This window comes from Typopeltis vanoorti, chromosome 15 (assembly GCF_054136105.1).
Source record: "Typopeltis vanoorti isolate ZY-2024b chromosome 15, IOZ_Tvanoo_1.0, whole genome shotgun sequence".
NCBI classification, from domain to species: Eukaryota; Metazoa; Arthropoda; class Arachnida; order Uropygi; family Thelyphonidae; genus Typopeltis; species Typopeltis vanoorti.
This window is the reverse complement of record NC_143563.1, coordinates 66,349,133-66,368,398: the sequence shown is the minus strand read 5'-3', so window position 1 is coordinate 66,368,398 and position 19,266 is coordinate 66,349,133. Positions and strand designations below refer to the sequence as shown.

The 19,266-nt window shown below is 34.7% G+C and overlaps 1 protein-coding gene across 1 annotated transcript in view; it reads left to right on the top strand.

Moving 5' to 3' along the window:
- Positions 1–19,266, top strand: part of Mcm6 (minichromosome maintenance 6) — a 168,193-nt gene that overhangs the window by 49,901 nt on the left and 99,026 nt on the right. Inside the window, exon 7 of the mRNA XM_090405865.1 lies at positions 16,361–16,506. Within this exon, the coding sequence (XP_090261991.1) occupies positions 16,361–16,506 (146 nt within the window). The remainder of the gene's footprint in view (positions 1–16,360; positions 16,507–19,266) is intronic.

Sequence of the window (19,266 nt, the reverse complement as noted above, 5' to 3'; positions counted from 1 at the left end):
GAATAATATCTACTTTATTTTCATTTAAGATTCTTACTATTTCGCACTCAAAGGATAATTTAACTGGCCCAGTCGAAAAACAAATAAATTTGTTAAATTACAGAGTGTGCATGAGAGTAAGAGAGCAAAAAGTAATAAAGTAAAAGTAGATATAACAAAATGTAGCAGATAAGACAAAGCAGGATATAACAATGGTGGAGTCAACAGGATTAAATCCAATCAAGTAGAAAAATTTCAAATCTGTTAAATTTGGATTGGATTAGTTTTGACTACAGCATCAGTGTGTTGTATAAAGGTTTGCTTATTATCTAATTAAGAAATGGATATGGAAGGTGATTGTGATACTTCTGTCAATGCAAGTAGGGTAGATACGAATGTAATTGAGGACAGCGAGTTCTTCAGGGCAGTTAACTTTAATCTTGTTGTTCCAACATTTTCAGAAGACAATGAAAACATAGTCATGTTTTTAATTTTGCGGAAAAGCTTAAAGAGAGGAAAATGGTCAGAATTTCAGTTGCTAATTATTCTTAGGAACAAATTAGTAGGTAAAGCAAAAACATTCTTGAATACCTCACCTATATTGACAGATACTATTGACTACAATACATATGTCATTAATATCTGAATATTCTAAGATAAGAGTTGTAAGTTCTAATTTATGGAAATTACACCCTTGCATTCAAGGAAATAAAGAGACAGTTTCAGAGTATTATAATAGAATATTAAGCATAGGTCATAAATTAAGTGTCTCATATAGACTATTCTAGATGAAAAATCTCATCTAGAATAGTCTATATTTCATCAATTCAGGGTATGCTTAAAAGATGAACTAAAAGAGGTAGCCTATTAAAAAAAAAAAAAAAAAAAAAAAAATTAAGAATATGGAACAACGTTATCAGTTAAAGAAAGAGAAAGGCCATCTAGCAGTCCTCAAACCCTAAACAAGTGCGCTCTTTTGAACAAAGAAGTGTCATTGCAAGTAATATGGTTTGTAATAGCAAAAATGACAATCAGAAAAATAAGTTTTCCTTTCTTTTAGTGTTACACAGTGATTAGCATTCATTTTTGAAATTATGGATTCTACAGCTGTATTAGAATAACTTTTTATTATCCCGACGTTTCGATCTTCATATCAAGATCATCATCTGGAACATACATAAATATACAAGACAAGCGCGTTACATTTCACACTGTAAGCTAGAGAAACAATGATTTGATCACATGCTACTCACCAGCATGATCTCTAGTGAAAAAAGAAAAAAAAAAAATACATCAAGCTAATTTAATTTTTGATTACATGAATAAATATTCTTGCTTACAGATGGTTTTCCTTCCAGTAACAGTGATGTCCTATTTCTATTATTACAATTGTTATTTTTGATTTGAAAAAAAAAAAAATATATATATATATATAAATTACAACATGAATAAACTTTCTTATAGATTTTTTTTTCTTACCCTTAACAGTGATGTCCTATTTTTCATTATTAAAGTTGTTATTATGGATTTAGGATCCTGGATTTTCTAGAGTCCTGTTTATAGTTGTTCTTAGAGAGGAAGGATTCGTAGGATGAATATATGCCTTCCATATGTATGGGATTTTTAGACCATCATTATTGTTTAGATTGGGGTGGTTGATAATGATCTCACAAGCTTCCTTAAATTTGCGTTCATACCATGTTTTGGTGTGACGTAGACAACTAGTGCTTTTCCAGTCAATTCTATGTAAGGTGTTCAGAGCATGATCAGAAAGGCCAGCTTCACCATAATTATTATATTTGATGTGTCTTTTATGTTCTTTTTGTCTGATCGGAATCGTGCGTCCTGTTTCGCCTATGTATGGTATGTTGCAGGTGCAATAAATGCGGTATACTCCAGGATGGGCCAGCAGAGGGAGAGGGTCTTTGGATGAGTTGAGTAAGTTTTTTAATTTTGCAAGAGGTTTAAAGGTAGCTTTGAGGTTGTATTTTTGTAGTACTCTGTTTATTTTGTCTGATGTCCTTTTAATGTAGGAATGGTTATAGTTTTACTGTAGTCTGGTTTGTCTTTGTTTTTTATTGAGGTCTCGTAGAGAATTTTGTTAATAGTGTTTTGGCTGTATCCATTTTTTTGAAAAGTATTACTGATCACTTTAAATTCGTTTTTCAGTGCTTGTTCACTGGAGCAAATCTTCAGAGCCCTGTTTTTTAGGGTATTGATGACACCTAGTTTTTGTGTTGGGTGGTGGTAGGAGTTTATGTATATATATAAGTTAAATAAAAGGAAGGGGAAAAGTAAGATATACGAGGTGTGACAATTTAATTCCCGGAATTGCAATGTAGTGTCGCCCATGTGGTGATTTGGTTGGAGTCAAGTGAGTAATTGTCTTTGTACCTGTTTTAACTAATGTGTGCATAAACCTCAAGCCGATAGAGCCATTTTGCTAGTTGGCTATTGCAAAAACAATAGATCTGTGTGTAAACTTTGGCGTAAAAAGTGTGATCGAAATTTGGAGCAGTGTATTAACATCAAATTTTATGTGAAAATTGGCGAAACTGCTACTGAAATGTTGGAACTGTTAAAAGTGGCATATGGCGTGGATGCTCTGAAAAAGTCAAGTGACATAAGAGATTCAAAGGTGGGCGAGAAGATGTGAACGACGGCCCCAGAAGTGGGCAGCGAAAAACAAAAATGATGGACACAAATGTGAACAGAGTGTAAGATTTAATATGGTCTGACAATTGATTAAGTGTGTGATTAATGGCTGATGAATTGCAAATGAATCGAGAAACAGTCAGGGTAATTTTAACTGAAGAATTGGAAATGCAAAATATTTCCGCAAAGTTTGTGCCTCGGATCTTTGTGGACAAACGGAAGCAGTGGCGGCTTCAAGTTGCAACTGATCTTTATGCAAATATGCACATTTCTGAGAGTAATTACAGATGATGAAACCTGGTGCTTCCCGTACAATCCCGAAACGAACCGCCAGAGCATACAGTGGAAAACCCCAAGTTCGCCATGTCTGAAAAAAGCATTCATGTCACGTTTGCAGTTACAGACCATGCTGGTGTCTTTCTTTGATCACAAGGGGGATAGTCCACTATGAATTCATTGAACAGGGACAAACAGTCAACCAACAATGCTATTTAGAGGTACTGAAAAGATTACAAGGTTCTATTCAGAGGAAAGGACCTGATTTGACCTGACAAGTGGATCATCCATCACGACAATGCACCAAGCCATAGTGCGCTCATTGTGAGAGAGTTTCTGACCAAAAAATCAATTACTGAATTAGGTCATCCTGCTTATTCACCGAGTTAGCTCCCTGTGATTTCTGGCTGTTTCCGAAATTAAAGATTGCGCTAAAAGGAACAAGATTTTCTGACATTGCTGATATCCAGCATAATGGGATAAAGGAACTTAAGCATATTCCGGAAAAAAGAGTTCCAGGCTTTTTTTCCGAAAACGGAACACCGCCTAAACCAGTGTATAAATGCACAAGGGGACTACTTCGAAGGTGACAGTAGCCACTAATGTATAGTTCATAATGTAGGTTTTTACAGGTGCATTCTGGGAATTAAATTGTCACACCTTTTACATTAAAGATTTAAACCAAGATGTAGATATAAAACTAATTAATCTGTAGATTCTCTAGAACTAGGAACCCTCAAAGATTTTCATTAAGGAAGAAATAGATAAACAGCAAACGTATATATTGGAAGGTCAAGAAAGACTAATCAAATTGTTGACAGAGCTTAGAGTAAGTAGCAATTCTCATAATATATCAGCTAAATCATCTAGAGAGACTGAGACTAAGTGTAAAGAAGTAATGAAAGAAAGAGTTTTGCCTAGATGTTACAGCTGTAACAAATTGGGACATTTGTCTAGAGATTGTTATAGAAGAAAAAAAGTTTGATTCTAAAAAAAAGGAATATAGGTTAATAAGATATGATTTGAATATAATGCTAGTGGATATAAACTTGTCAATAATCAGGGAAACAAGAACAATCTGGAATCAAGAACTTGTTTCCAGATGATGTTATTAGATTGAAGGATCCAATCAGACTGACAGGTATCTCTGAAACTAAGATTTCTATTTCAAGGAAAGTAAATGTATCACTTAGTATTCCATGTTTTCTTTTAAACATCTCATGAACTTCTTCCTGAGACCTCAAATCTTAATGTATAGGTAATTCTTGACCTGGATTTCTTAAAGAAATATCAGCTTACCTGTAACTTCTTGGATGGTACAATTTCTCTTTGTGGGATAGATTTCAGTTGATGAAGAAAATTTGTCCAATATGTAAATTTTTTTAGAAGGAAATTGTTTTTCTAGGTCATAAAATTAGTAAGGCAGGTATAGTTCCTAATGATTTGCAGAAGATTGAACAGATTCAAAATAACAAATTAGATAATTAAATGATACTAATAGTGGAACACCTAATCTTGGAAAAAGTCTTTTGTGAATGTAGCTCAGACTAAGTTTAAAACCTATAAGACAAGGATATGTGTTAATAGGATTAGAAAATGCAAGAGTCTTAATTTTGATAATCCATAACTTATGAGATTAAGATTAATCCTAAAAAGGACAGTGAATCCGTTACTAAAAGTCATGCTCCTGAAAGCGCTAGTGAAGTAAAAATCACTGAGTCGAATAAAAAAAAACAACCAAAATATCTTTTTTAAGGCTCTTTATGAGCTTTTAAAAAAAAATCTTTTTTTAAAATCTCATATGATTTTACAATGTTCACTTTTACAAGTTGTTAACTAGAATGAAAATTCTAAATGGTATTGTCATTATTTGTAAAATGCTGAATTTCTTTTATGTAATAACTTTATGAAAAATATTTTACATTATTCAAACTGGTGTCACATGAGTTGTGATGTCAGCATATCCTGTGATTAACGTGACTCTGAGATGGGAATCTTGAGAGATTCCCATCTCACATGCATACTATGCTAAAAGCTCTCGTGTCAGGAAGGAGAGCATCTTGGGGCTTTTAGTCCTTTTTCCCTGGGATCACCACCATGTAAGGTCTACTGTTGGTCACCGGAGCGTCTTTCATGAGGAGATATCAGCACAAGTTGTCACTAAGAGATCGGCAACTGGTTGAGGTTGCCACTTTGCTTATGAATGGAAATCAGAGGATAAAGAATATCAATGACAAAGAAAATGGTGGGGAAAGAAAGAACAGGCATACAAGCAGAAGAAAAGGAATGTTATCGCATAGACAAAGGAATTGAATAAGGACTTCCTGAAGGAATAGGCATACAGGCAGAAGAAAAGGAATATTATCGCATAGACAAAGGAATCGAATAAGGACTTCCTGAAAGAATGAAATATATGTAATTCAACCAGTCATGAGTACTTGGAAGGATATGTAAATACTTCTGGACAATTACGTAATGTGTCCTTGTACCATATTCAATTGTGCTAATGTAAATGTTCATGAAGTATTTGAATAAATATCTATTATAAGAGTAAGTGAACTGCTGTACATAATGAATGTAAGGTATTGTTAATCGAGCTCATGCTTGGCTATTTAAAATGTTTAATGAATAGAAATTAGTAGTAAATTGTGCTAAAATATATTTAGATTATGAGATAGAAATGTTAAGATTGTGTGAGAACTAAGCCTAAAATAGAATCACATGAAATTGTCTATGACTTGTAATTTCTTTGTATCCATGCTCATATGCAGATGAACATTGTAGATAGATTTCTTGGTTTAAATTAAATTAGTTTGTGAAATAACACATTAAGGCTGATTTATCAATGCACTAATCCCCAAAACTACGAACTTGCATGTAACTGACAAATGAGGGGCAAGGTATTTATAATATGCCAAGTAATAAGTTTAAGCCACAACTGATAGAAGTTAATGGTCAACCAACCTGGCAGTTTGGGACTTAGCTGACTGAATTGTATTCTCTATTGGTTTAAACCACAGATACACATAATGGTACAGCAAAAGGGAATAGTATCTGCTTTATCTTTGTTTAAGATTCTTACAATTTTACACAGATAATGTAACTGGCGCAGTCATTAAATAAATTTGTTAAATTACAGAGTGTGCGTCGATAGTAAGAAAGCCAAAGTATAAAGATAAAGCACATATAACAAAATGGCATAGATAAGATGAAGTGGATGTAACAATATCAAATGGTCTTGATCCTTTTTTATAAATGTTACATGGTGATCAGCATTCGGTATGGTAGAATTAAGGAGACTGTTTCTATACTTATAAAGTATTACTCAGTAATACTTTTAATATCTCAACATTGTGACCTTCATGTTGAAAGTTTTCTCACTTGGTTATAATATAAATTAAAATTGCCAAGAAATTGTATTCTTGCTTGATCCTTTATCCATATGTAAGCAAACAAAGTTTGCACATGAGGTATCTTCATGACTGGACTACTTTGTATGTAGAGGCCAATGAATTTTAAGGAATGCAGAGAACCAACCTGGTAATTTGAGACTTAACCGACCAAATTGTACCCTCTATTGGAAGCCTGGTTGGCCGAATGTTTAGTGTTGGATTCTGAATATATATAGAGATTTAAGTAATTATTATTTGCTTCAGAATCCGACATGATCTTCCATCACAAAAGCTAGACTTGTAAATATTATTTAATGTAAACAACTTATTTTACAATTTAATATTCATATAACTACTTTAATTTTGTCTAATATCTAATTATTTAATCAAAGATATATGTATTAATAATGAAAAGACTGTATTTAAATATTATTAGGTTTATTTTATTTATTGCTATATTAATATAAGAGTTTGTATTTGATAATTTAACTGCGCATTAATTGAAATGTAAATATTCTTTGTTTATTCCTATTTGTAGAAGTTTAGCGTTATGCAATACCTCAATTTTATTATATTTTGTTTGGTTGTCATGGAAAAGTATGTAAGTGAGCGAGCACGTTTTTGGAACCGAACGTGGGGAGAAAGCTGAAAGTTTACTAAAAAGAAACAAGAAGAATTTAGGCGGGAAAAACGGAGATATAAGCGAAGAACGCTGAAAATAAGAATAATAAGGAAACAGAGAGAGAGAGAGGATTAGCATTAGGTTGGAATCGGAGCATTCGGGAATCACAGTGAGTCGCAGTGAGATAATAGCGAGTCGGCAAGTCACTCAAGCAGCCAATAAAGTCTACTAGCCAAGAGGCGGTTAGCTAATAAGTTGTAGAATAACAATTATAGCTGAAGACAGCTGAGTGACTACTAAATGGACTAGCAATACTTGAATTGAGATTTAATTTCAGGGCCGACCTTTCAAGGACACACAGAACCTTGAAGCAAAGCACGAAGTTACTAAAGAATAGTAGAGCTGTAAAGTTGAAGTATACCGATAGCTGTGTTTAGAATTGTAGTGTCTAAGAATTAATTGAATGCCGGAAGAGTGAACAACTGTGCATATAAAACCTAAAGTTAAGGAATTATTGTGTTGCCCTATTTCATGAGTGATCAGTAGTACTTTATGCAACAACGTTTGTTTATGTGTATTGTGACCAATGATTAATTCAGTTATTGCTTAGAAGAATTATTTTAATGAGTGCCGTTTACTGTTTAAAGTGTTTACAGTTATAAAAAGTGTATATGTATAAGTAGATGAAGATAGAAGATTATCGGTAAGATTATTCCAACCATTAATATTCCTATACAGAGAAGTGTGTGAGTTTCATTCTAGAATTTCCTTATATTAACAGTAACTATTGAGGAAGTTAGCTAAAGTGTATATTTAAAAGTGTTTGTTTGTGAAGAGGTATTACTGCAATTTTTGTTGTATTTGGAACTTAAGGAACTGTGAGAAGACTGTATTATAGAGACAACAGATTTACCATTGTATGAGTTGAATGATTGAATTTACCTGAGGAGTTAAAATGTTTGTGATATCTTAATTACTGATTTAAACTTAAGTGTAAAATTTGTGATTTTAAAATTAAATGTTTGTTTTTGTTTATCTAAAGTTGTATTTTGCCTGAATCTCTTTTACTGCACCATTCATAAAATATTCGAACCAAAGCGGGTAAATTAAGTAAGTCAAATATACTCGGCCAGTATGGTCAAAGCTGTATAACTGAGAGGAGACCTCCACATAGCCTTTAAAGGAATGCGGAGAACCGACCAGGGCTTCTGACCTAATGTCCAATCCTCACCTTCTCGTGGTGCACCCTGTTGGGTATCTACTTTGATACTGAACGAACGAGGATGGGCTGGCAATTTGGGATTTAGCCGACAAAATTGTATTCTTATTGGTTAAACCAAAATAAAAAATGATGATACAACATGACAAAATTTCATGCTGGCTGGGGCGTCGCCCGGTTAAACAAGGCCCCCGTTGTTTTCACCAGGGAACCAGGGCGAACAGCGAAAAGTCAGCTACTGGAACAAATCTGAAAACAAACCCCAACTCAACATCACCAGAGTTAAAGATCGGTACTATCAACGTAAGAAGCCTGAATGGCAAAGAAATGGAGCTAGCCGAGGAATTAGATAAGTACCAGATCGACATAATAGGGGTGACTGAAACAAAAAAGACCAAAACTGGTGAGATCTTTCTGAGCAATAAATACAAAATGTTATATTCAGGCAATGACAATCAAGGAAAAGGAGTAGCTATAGTATTCAACACAAAATACAAGGCTAATCTTCTTGATTGGCTGTCAGTCTCAAGTAGAGTAATGTGGGCAAATATGAGAATAGGGAACTGGACAATGAGACTTATTTGTACCTATGGTCCCACAGAAGGTTCTACTAAGGTAGAAGTGGAGGAATTTTTTGATGCTCTAGAAAAAGCAACTGACACAATGAAAAAGGAAAAGTTGGTTCTTGTTGGGGATCTAAATAGCAGAGTAGGAAATGATTGTAAGACATACAAAAATATTTTGGGAAAATTTGGAGAAAAGAGCAAAGCTAATAATAATGGCAAATATCTGTTGGATTTCTGTTCAGGACATGGACTGGTTATTACTAACACCATGTTCCAACATAAAAATGTGCACAAATTCACATGGAGAGAAGAGGCTAGGAATAAGAAAAGTCTCATTGACTATGTTATTGTTGATAGTGATGTTTTCTCCCTGGTGCAGGACACCAGAGTGTACAGAGGATTTGAAATTGGAAGTGATCACTATTTAGTCTTGAGCAGGATAAAATTGAATTTCATATTGAAAAGAATAACATGTAAGAAAGTTTTAAAGCGAATAAAAGTTGAGCAGCTCTCAGATGTGAACTGTAAACTAAAATACAGAAAGATTATTGAAAAAAAAAAAAATGAAAGAGTTTGAGAACAAGAACCAAACCTTGGAGATTTAGTGGCAAACTCTGAAGAAAACATTGATTGATTCTGCCAGAGAGGCATGTGGTGAGGTTGTGTGCAAGGATAAAAAAATCAGAACTCCCTGGTAGACACAGGAAGTTAAAGAGGCAGTGAAGGAAAAGAAGAAAGCATATTAAAAGTTCCTGGCAAATTGGCAAATAAGTCAGCTTTTACTCTTACAGAATACAGAGACAAATGTAAGAAAGCTAAACAGTGTGTAAAACTAGCTAAACAAAAGTCATGGGAGGTCTTTGGCAAGAATATAGAAAATAAATATCAAGAAGGTGGCAAAATATTCTGGAGGTTGTTGAAGAAGCTTAGGAATGGAGGAAAGAGTGCTGTAAAAGGAGTTAGAGATGATAAAGGTGACATGAAAACAGGAGAAAAAGATATCCTTGAAGCATGGAGTAATTACTTTGAAAAACTGCTAAATGAAACAAGCAGTGATGACAGCACAGTGATAAAAAAACACTGACCAGGCATGCAGTCAGGAATACATATCCATACTTGAAGTAGAAAAAGCCATCAAAGGCTTGAAATGTGGAAAGGCAGCAGGAGTAGATGCTATTCGACCAGAAATGCTGAAGTATGATGGTATAAAAGTCTTACAGTGGCTGCACTGCATAGTTCAGAAAGCCTGGACAGAGGGACGAATTCCCGATGATTGGAGAAGAGCTCTCATAGTACCCATATATAAAAAGGGAAATAAAACTGAATGTGAGAATTACAGAGGTATTTCCCTACTGAGTGTTCCTGGCAAGATCTATGGACGTATACTTGAGAAACGGTTGATAAGAATTGTGGAAGAAAAGCTTGGTGAGGAACAAGCTGGATTCAGGCCAAATAGAGGCTGTCAGGATCAGATCTTCACTTTACGACAAATAGTCGAGAAAGCATGGGAATATAACAAAGATCTGTATTTAAGTTTTGTCGATTTTGAAAAGGCATATGACAAGGTGCCAAGAGAGAAGCTAGTCAATACGCTACAGTTATATGGTGTCAATGGGACATTATATCAAGCAATACTTAGTCTTTATTTGAGTTGTAAGTCAGCAGTTAGAATTGATGGAAGTACAGGAAGATGGTTTAATGTTAAATCTGGTGTGAGACAAGGATGTACATTATCCCCCCTGTTATTCATTATCTATATGGATCACATTATGAAGGAAAGTGGTATTAAACCTGATATCAAAATTGGAGATGTTAATGTCAGCTCTTTGCTTTATGCGGATGATGTTATACTTCTAAATAAATCTGCTACAAGTCTGCAAGATTCTCTGACTAAATTGAATAGCTGTTGTAATAGATATGGTATGAAGGTCAGCAATAAAAAGACAAAGACAATGAAAATAGGCAGAATCATTGAAAATATCAACTGTGTTGTGAATGGAGAACCTGTGGAACAAGTGAAACATTTAAGCTACTTAGGCACAATTTTTACTGAAGATGGTAAATTAAATATAGAAATAGACAACAGAATCAGCAAAGCTGGTATGGTGGGAAGTCAATTGAATAAATTCATATGGAATAAGAGAGAAATTAGTCGGAACACTAAATTAGCTGTATACAAGACAGTGTTCAAACCAGTTTTAACTTATGGATCTGAGAGCTGGGTCAGAGGTAAAACACTTGACCAAAGACTAGAGACCGCAGATATGAGAGTCCTGAGAAAGATTAGAGGTGTGAACAGATGGCATCAATGGCAATATCATATTAAAAATGAGGATATTAGGAAAGAACTTGACATTGTCAGCATCCAGGAATGCATTAGCAGAGCTAATCTCAGGTGGTATGGTCACTTAAACAGAATGGGCGAGGAAAGATTAGGAAAACGACCCAGAGGAAGACCAAGATATAGGTGGATTGATACGGTACAAAGTGCCTTAGACGATAGAAATATAAGATCTGATAATGTTGGCGTCTTGACAAGTAACAGACTGATTTGGAGGAAAATTGTAGATAGGAAGTTAGTAATGATGTTATTTTTTCATGTAGTACTGTCATATCCTGTACACCCCTTGAGGGTACATGGCAGGAATTTGATGATGATGATGATGATAGTTGAAGGTTGATTTTTCTTCAATTCTTGAACTAATTCAGATATAGAGTGGCGCAGTCTTTAAATATAAATTTTGTCTATATTTGAATTAGAAATCAACTCACAACTTATCAATTAGTTAAGAACATCATAATTATAATCATATCGGATCCAAAGTATAGATTAAGAACAAGTAGGATCCAACATTAGCATAACGACTCTCCAGCCAAAGGGCTGCAGGGTTCGAATCCCACCGTGGGCATGGATGTTTGTGATTATCTGTGAAAATACTAGTGGTCAGTTGTAGATGGCGTTGGTGTAGATCAGGGGTTCCCAACATTTTTGTTTCCTAGAGCACATTCTAAACTACCGATAGGGTGACGGGCACCATCTATTTTTTCAAGCAAATTTTTTGAATTCTTTTGTTAAATGAATACATACAAAGTTTACATTATAATCAAATGTTTTATTACTTAAAAGTTTACATTATATAAAAAATTAAATATATAAATATATATATGTAAGTTAGTGTGATCTTTGGCATTTTATTTCATTGGCCAGTGCTTCATAATTAGGTGAATGTGATGATATTCCAGTTCTTAAACTGGAATGAACAACTTCGAATGTGCGTCTACTTTACATTGTATGTGTTTAATACTCGTCATGTGTCATCAACGCATGCGTCATATAGCATGCCATGAATTGTTACGTGATTATTTCAAACTAAACGGCACACGGTTGAATAGCGGTGGGCACACACAAATTGGTCGACGGGCGCCATGGTGCCTGCGGGCATAGGGTTGGGAACCCCTGGTGTAGATGATGAAGGTAGTTGTGGTTGGTGGAGTGGTGGAGACACAGAGTTGTAGAGTAGGTGCCCTCCCTTGATGAGTCTTTGGACTCCCTGGAGGTGTTACGTAATAATGATAATACTAATAATAATATTGGTTTTTAGACCACAAATACACATAATGGTACAACATGATGAGATTTAATGCTGGCTGGATCATCACCCAGTGGGACCCCCCCCCCGCTGCTTTCGCCAAGGGACTGGGGAAAACAATGAAAAGTAAGCGCTATGGGACTGAACTCCAATTCAGCATCTGGAAGAAGATGAATAAAACCAACATCACAAGAACCATCAATATAAAGAGTACTAATGAAAAGGAAATTGAACTTTTCAAAAGAACTGGAAAAGTACCATGTGGACATGATTGATATTACCGAGACTAAGAAAACAAAAATAGGTGAGATCTTACTAAATAATAAGTATAGGAAGCTATATTCAGGTAATAATGAACAAGGAACGAATAGTGATAGCATTCAATACAAAATACGGAGATAAACTTCTAGATTGAAAGGCAGTTTCATATAGAGTTATGTGGGCTAACTTCAAAATGGAGAAATGGACAATAAAACCTATTTGTGTGTATGTTCCTACAGGAGACTCTCCTAAGGAAGAAGTGGAAGAAGTTTTCTAGTCATTAGCACAGGTAGCCAACATAAAGAAAATGGAAAAAGTGGCCCTTGTTGGAGATCTGTACAGCAGAGTAGGAAATTAATCCCACCAATCATATAGGAATGTTTTGGGAAACTTTGGAAAAAAGGGCAAATCTAATAAAAAAAAAAAAAAAAAACTGTTAAGTATCTTCTGGATTTCTGCTCAAGATATGGACTAGTCATCACTAATACCATGTCCCAACATAAAGATGTGCACAAGCTTGCTTGGAAAAAAAGATGCAAGAAATAGGAAAAGCCTCATTGACTATGGCATTGGTGATAGTGATATCTTTATGCTGGGTCAGGATAAAAGAGAGAACAGGGGATTTGAAATTGTAGGTGATCATCATTTAGTGCTAAGTAGGATCAAAATGAACATCATATTGAAAAAAACATGTAAATAAGTTTTAAAAAGAATTAAAGTTGATCAGCTTTTAAAGGGAAACTGTATACAAATATTATTGGGAAAAAAAAAAGAAAAATGAAACAGTTTGAAAACAAGAAACAAACCCTGGAATCTCAGTGGCAAACTCTGAGGAAAACATTTATTCAGTCTGGGAGGTATGTATGTGGGAGGTAGATGTGGTGAACTGTCTTCAAGGATAGAAAAACAAAAACACCATGGTGAACACAAGATATTAAAGAAGCAGTTATGGACAAGAAGAAAGCATACCAAAAATTCCTAGCAAATAAGTTGACAGAGGTCCTAAAAAAAAGTACAGAAAAAAATGAAAGAGGGCTAAGCTATGTGTAAAAGTAGATAAACAAAGTCATGGGAAGACTTCAGTAAGAATATAAAAAATGAATATCAGGAAGGTGGTAAATGTTGTGGAGACTTGAAAAAGCTTAGGATTGGAGGAAAGAGTACCGTAAAAGGAATCACAGATGATAAAAGTGAAATGAAAACTGAAGATAAGGATATCCTAGATGTTTGGAATAATTACTTTGAAAGACTGTTAAACAAAACAAGCAGCGACAGAAAAGTAGAAAATTTTCAAAAGGAATGCAAACAGGAGTCCATATTAATACTTGAGGTAGAAAAAGCTATCAAAGACCTGAAATGTGGAAAGGCATCTGGAGTAGATGATATTCTACCAGAAATGCTAAATTATAGAGGTGTAAAAGTTTTGTGGTGGCTACACAGCATAATTCAGAGGGCCTAGTCAAAAGATTGATTGGAGTAGAGCTCTCATAGTACCTATCTATTAAAAAGGGAATAAAACTGAATGTGAGAATTGCAGAGGAATTTCTCTACTAGATGTTCCAGGTAAGATTTATGCAAGCATACTTGAAAAGAAGTTGAGAAAAATTGTGGAACAGAAACTTGGAGAAAAATACAAGCTGGGTTCAGGCCAAATAGAGGTTGTCAAGATCAGATTTTCACTTTAAGACAAATAGTTGAGAAATCACAGGAATATGACAAGGATCTGTACTTAAGTTTTGTAGATCTGAAAAAGGCATATGACAAGGTGCCCAGTGAAAAACTTTTAAAAACACTACAATTATATGGGTTGTATAGAATAGAACATCTCTAGAACATCTGACATTCCTCCAACTTTCCTAACGAATAGAACATTCTAGAGCAATACATAGTCTATATTTAAGTTGTCAGTCAGCAGTTAGAATTGAAGGAAAACTTGCAGCTTGTCCAAATGGCAGCCATGCATTCTGGTCTCTAGCCAAAGCCACTGGTTGAACTTCTGCCCAACACTGTTCCCACCACTATTGTGTCCTGTTGGTTCTGTTGTATCATCAAGCCATAGAAAAAGCCAACCTCCCAGCTTCCTATTTCACTTCCAATTCTCGCACTGCTGATTTTGGTAAATGTCTCCCAACCATCCCAAATACTCAGTGTCCTTTTGCCAGAAAGAGAGAGGAAAATTTTGTTCAAATCGGATACCAAAAATTCTCCTGACTTTGATGACATTACTCCAACTTTCCTAAAGGTTTGTGCCCTAGAGTCAACTTCCATTCTGTATCGTCTCTTTTTATAAAACAAGCTGAGTTCAGGCTAAATAGAGGTTGTCAAGATCAGATTTTCACTTTAAGACAAATAGTTGAAAAATAATGGGAATATGACAAGGATCTATACTTTCATTTTATAGATCTGAAAAGGCATATAACAAGATGCCCAGAGAAAAGCTTTTCAAAATGCTACAATTATATGAAGTAAATGGAACATTATACAGAGCAATGTGTAGTCTATATGTAGATTATCAGTCAGCAATTAAAATTAAAGGAAATACAGGAAGATGGTTTGACATAAAATTAGGTGTAAGACAAGGATTCACTTTATCTCCACTCTTATTCATTATCTATATGGATATCTTTATAAAAGAAAGTGGTATTAAACTGGATATTAGAATCAGAGATCAAACTTAGCTCTTTGCTTTCTGCAAATAATATTGTGCTCCTAAATACATCCAGTTCAAGTCTCCAGGATTCTTTAACTGAATTGAATAACATCTGCAACAAGTTTTGCATGAAAATCAGCAGTAAAAAAAACAAAAACTGAAAATAGGCAGGAACATAGAAAACTTCAGCAGCATTCTCAGTGGAGAACCTATAGAAGTGGCTTGGAAAAGTATTGTTTTTTGTCTCTAGAACAAGGTTTCCAGGTTGTCTAATGCTTAGCTCATCCACAGTACTGATACTAGAATTGGAGATATCAAACTTAGCATATTTGCTTTATGCAAATGATGTACTCCTAAATACATGCAGTTCAATTCTCAGCTTCGCTAAATAAATTGCATAACAGCTATGACAAATTTAGCATGAAAATCAGCCATAAAAAGACCAAAACTATGAAAATAAGCAGGAACATAGAAAACTTCAGCAGAATTCTCAGTGGAGAACCTACAGAACAAGTAGTAAAATATTTCAGCTATTTTGGCACAGTTTTTAGTGGAGACATCAAATTAAATTTGCTAAATAAAATAGGCAAAAATGTGGAAAGGAATCCAGTCATTGTGAAGCAGAAACAGCCAGGAGGTGACAGGTGTTCTGGTGTAGGGAAGAGATGTTTTCCTTGGAATTCTTGGAATCCAAATACCCATAGATCATACCGCAAATGCTACATCATTATAGCTGATGAAGATGTTCCTCTTCATTCAGCAAAACATGCAACTCTTCATGGCAGCTGTCTTCCTTCCTAGATGGTATGTGTGTTCCGGCAGATAAATGCATTTTGTCATGTCACCATCGCTTGAGAGTGGTGTTCAGTGAATATGACTTTGTGTTTTACCATGGCTGTCAAATTCACTGGATTTGAGTCATCATTTATGAATTACATGGACTGAAAGATTTTGCTGAAAAATTCTCCACCATGAACACAAGAAGTAACCCTGATGTGCTTTCATAGGTCTTGTGGAGTTTGCCACATACACAGCAGCAATTCTTGAAGTAACAAAGAAGCCTATGAACTATTAGTATGATTATAATATTTTGACTGGACATTATATACTTGATAATATATAGTATGTTGTATTATCCATTTACTTTTAGGTGTTCGTGCTGAAAGCAGTGCCCGTCATAAAGGAATGGAAGGGTTTGAAACAGAAGGGATTAGAGGACTGAAAGCTCTAGGAGTTAGAGATCTCTCTTATAGGATGGCTTTCTTAGGATGTTCTGTCACACCAACAAACCCAAGGGTAAATGCAGTACATGTAAAAACGTACTTTAATTCTAAACACTTAAAACTCACTATTTTTTATATATTTAAAAATTTCATTGCTTTTATTAAAATATCCAAAAACTGTGCTCAAAAGCTTCCTAACTGTATTGCATAGGCCTATGTAATAAATAATAAGAAAGGTTTTCTTCATACATCCTAAATAATTTCTCTACAAGAACATTGCTTAGAATTGATTTTGATCCCGCGTGCCAAATGATACTGTCTTTCAGCATGCAAGATTGTTAACAATTCAAGTGTTCTGAGCATAAATTTCTTCACATAATATTGTAGATTTGTATATATTCAAATAAAAAAATATAAACACTTAAGATGTAAAAATGATTGATGCTTTGAGTACATAAGAGATGGGAACATTGCCAGACATGTCAGTCTAAACACAGTTTATTTTCTGCTTGAGTATGTAGTCTGTTGAGTTTTGTGTTTAATTTTCCATTCTTCATTTTCATCAAGAATGTGTGTAAATATTTCAGGTACATTGTAGGCCAGCAACACACTATAGAATTTTTCAGAAATGTTTATTATATAATGTATAAAACTTTTGAAAAAAAATTGCTAAATGAAACAAGCAGTGATAGCAGTGGTAAAAAACACTCAACAGGCATACAGTCAGGAATACATATCCATACTTGAAGTAGAAAAAGCCATCAAAGGCTTGAAATGTGGAAAGGCAGCAGGAGTAGATGATATTCGACCAGAAATGCTGAAATGTGGTGGTATAAAAGTCTTACAGTGGCTGCAATACATAGTTCAGAAAGCCAGGATAGTGGGACGAATTACCAATGATTGGTTTAGAGCTCTAATAGTACCCATATATAAAAAGGGAAATAAAACTGAATGTGAGAATTACAGAAGTATTTCCCTACTGAGTGTTCCTGGCAAGATCTATGCAAGTATACTTGAGAAACGGTTGAGAAGAATTGTGGAAGAAAAGCTTGGTGAAGAACAAGCTGGATTCAGGCCAAATAGAGGCTGTCAGGATCAGATCTTCACTTTACGACAAATAGTCGAGAAAGCATGGGAATATAACAAAGATCTGTATTTAAGTTTTGTCGATTTTGAAAAGGCATATGACAAGGTGCCAAGAGAGAAGCTATTCAATACGCTGCAGTTATATGGTGTCAATGGGGCATTATATCAAGCAATACTTAGTCTTTATTTGAGTTGTGAGTCTGCAGTTAGAATTGAAGGAAGTACAGGAAGATGGTTTAATGTTAAATCTGGTGTGAGACAAGGATGTACGTTATCCCCTCTGTTATTCATTATCTATATGGATCACATTATGAAGGAATGTGGTATTAAACCTGATATCAAAATTGGAGATGTTAATGTCAGCTCTTTGCTTTATGCGGATGATGTTATACTTCTAAATAAATCCGCTACAAGTCTGCAAGATTCTCTGACTAAATTGAATAGCTGTTGTAATAGATATGGTATGAAGGTCAGCAATAAAAAGACAAAGAGAATGAAAATAGGTAGAATTGTTGAAACTGTCAACTGTGTTGTGAACGGGGAACCTGTGGAACAAGTAAAACATTTCAGCTACTTAGGCACGATTTTTACTGAAGTTGGTAAATTAAATATGGAAATAGACAATAGAATCAACAAAACTGGTATGGTGGGAAGTCAGTTGAATAAATTCATATGGAATAAGAAAGAAATTAGTTGGAACACTAAATTAGCTATATACAAGACAGTGTTCAAACCAGTTTTAACTTATGGATCTGAGAGCTGGGTCAGAAGTAAAACACTTGACCAAAGACTAGAGACCACAGATATGAGAGTCCTGAGAAAGATTAGAGGCATGAACAGATGGCATCAATAGCAATATCATATTAAAAACGGGGATATTAGGAAAGAACTTGACATGGTCAGCATCCAGGAATGCATTAGCAGAGCTAATCTCAGGTGGTATGGTCACTTAAACAGAATGGACGAGGAAAGATTAGCAAAACAAGTGTTCTCTGCCAGGTTGGCAGGAAAACGACCCAGAGGAAGACTAAGATATAGGTGGATTGATATGGTACAAAGTGCCCGTAAACGATAGAAATATAAGATCTGATAATGTTGGAGTCTTGACAAGTAATAGACTGATTTGGAGGAAAATTTTAGATAGGAAGTTAGTAATGATATAAATTTTTCATGTAGTACTATCATATCCTTTATACCCCTTGAGGGTACATGTCAGGAATTTGATGATGATGATGAACTTTTGAAAACATCCTTGATCAAAAATAAAGATATAATTTCCAAATGCAACCCTGCTAAGCAAGTTTAGATTTGTGATATCTTACTAGGATCCATATGAGAAAGATTTTCTTATGCATCCTGAATTTCTTTACAAGGACATTGTGTAGAAATGATTTTGATCTTACATGCCAAATGATGAGCACATGAATACCAATTCAGAAAATAATGATAATGTCATTTAGAGAAAGTGTTTGAAGAAATGAAAGTCCATGTGTGACACTAAGCCTAAAGAAATAGCAACAGGTTATTTCATCTTTGTCTTCAGAGACCTTAAGAGTGCTAGTAATCTCTTAAGTGTTTCCATGATATATAGAGGTGTGCGATGAATTTTCACAGAAGAACAGCAACCCAAACAGCAACAACAAATGCACATCATTGATTGGCATGGATCACTGCACATAGAACCTGGACTTTGGATCAGTAGCAGTCAGTACTTTTGTATAATGAGTCATGCTTACTCTTTCAATCT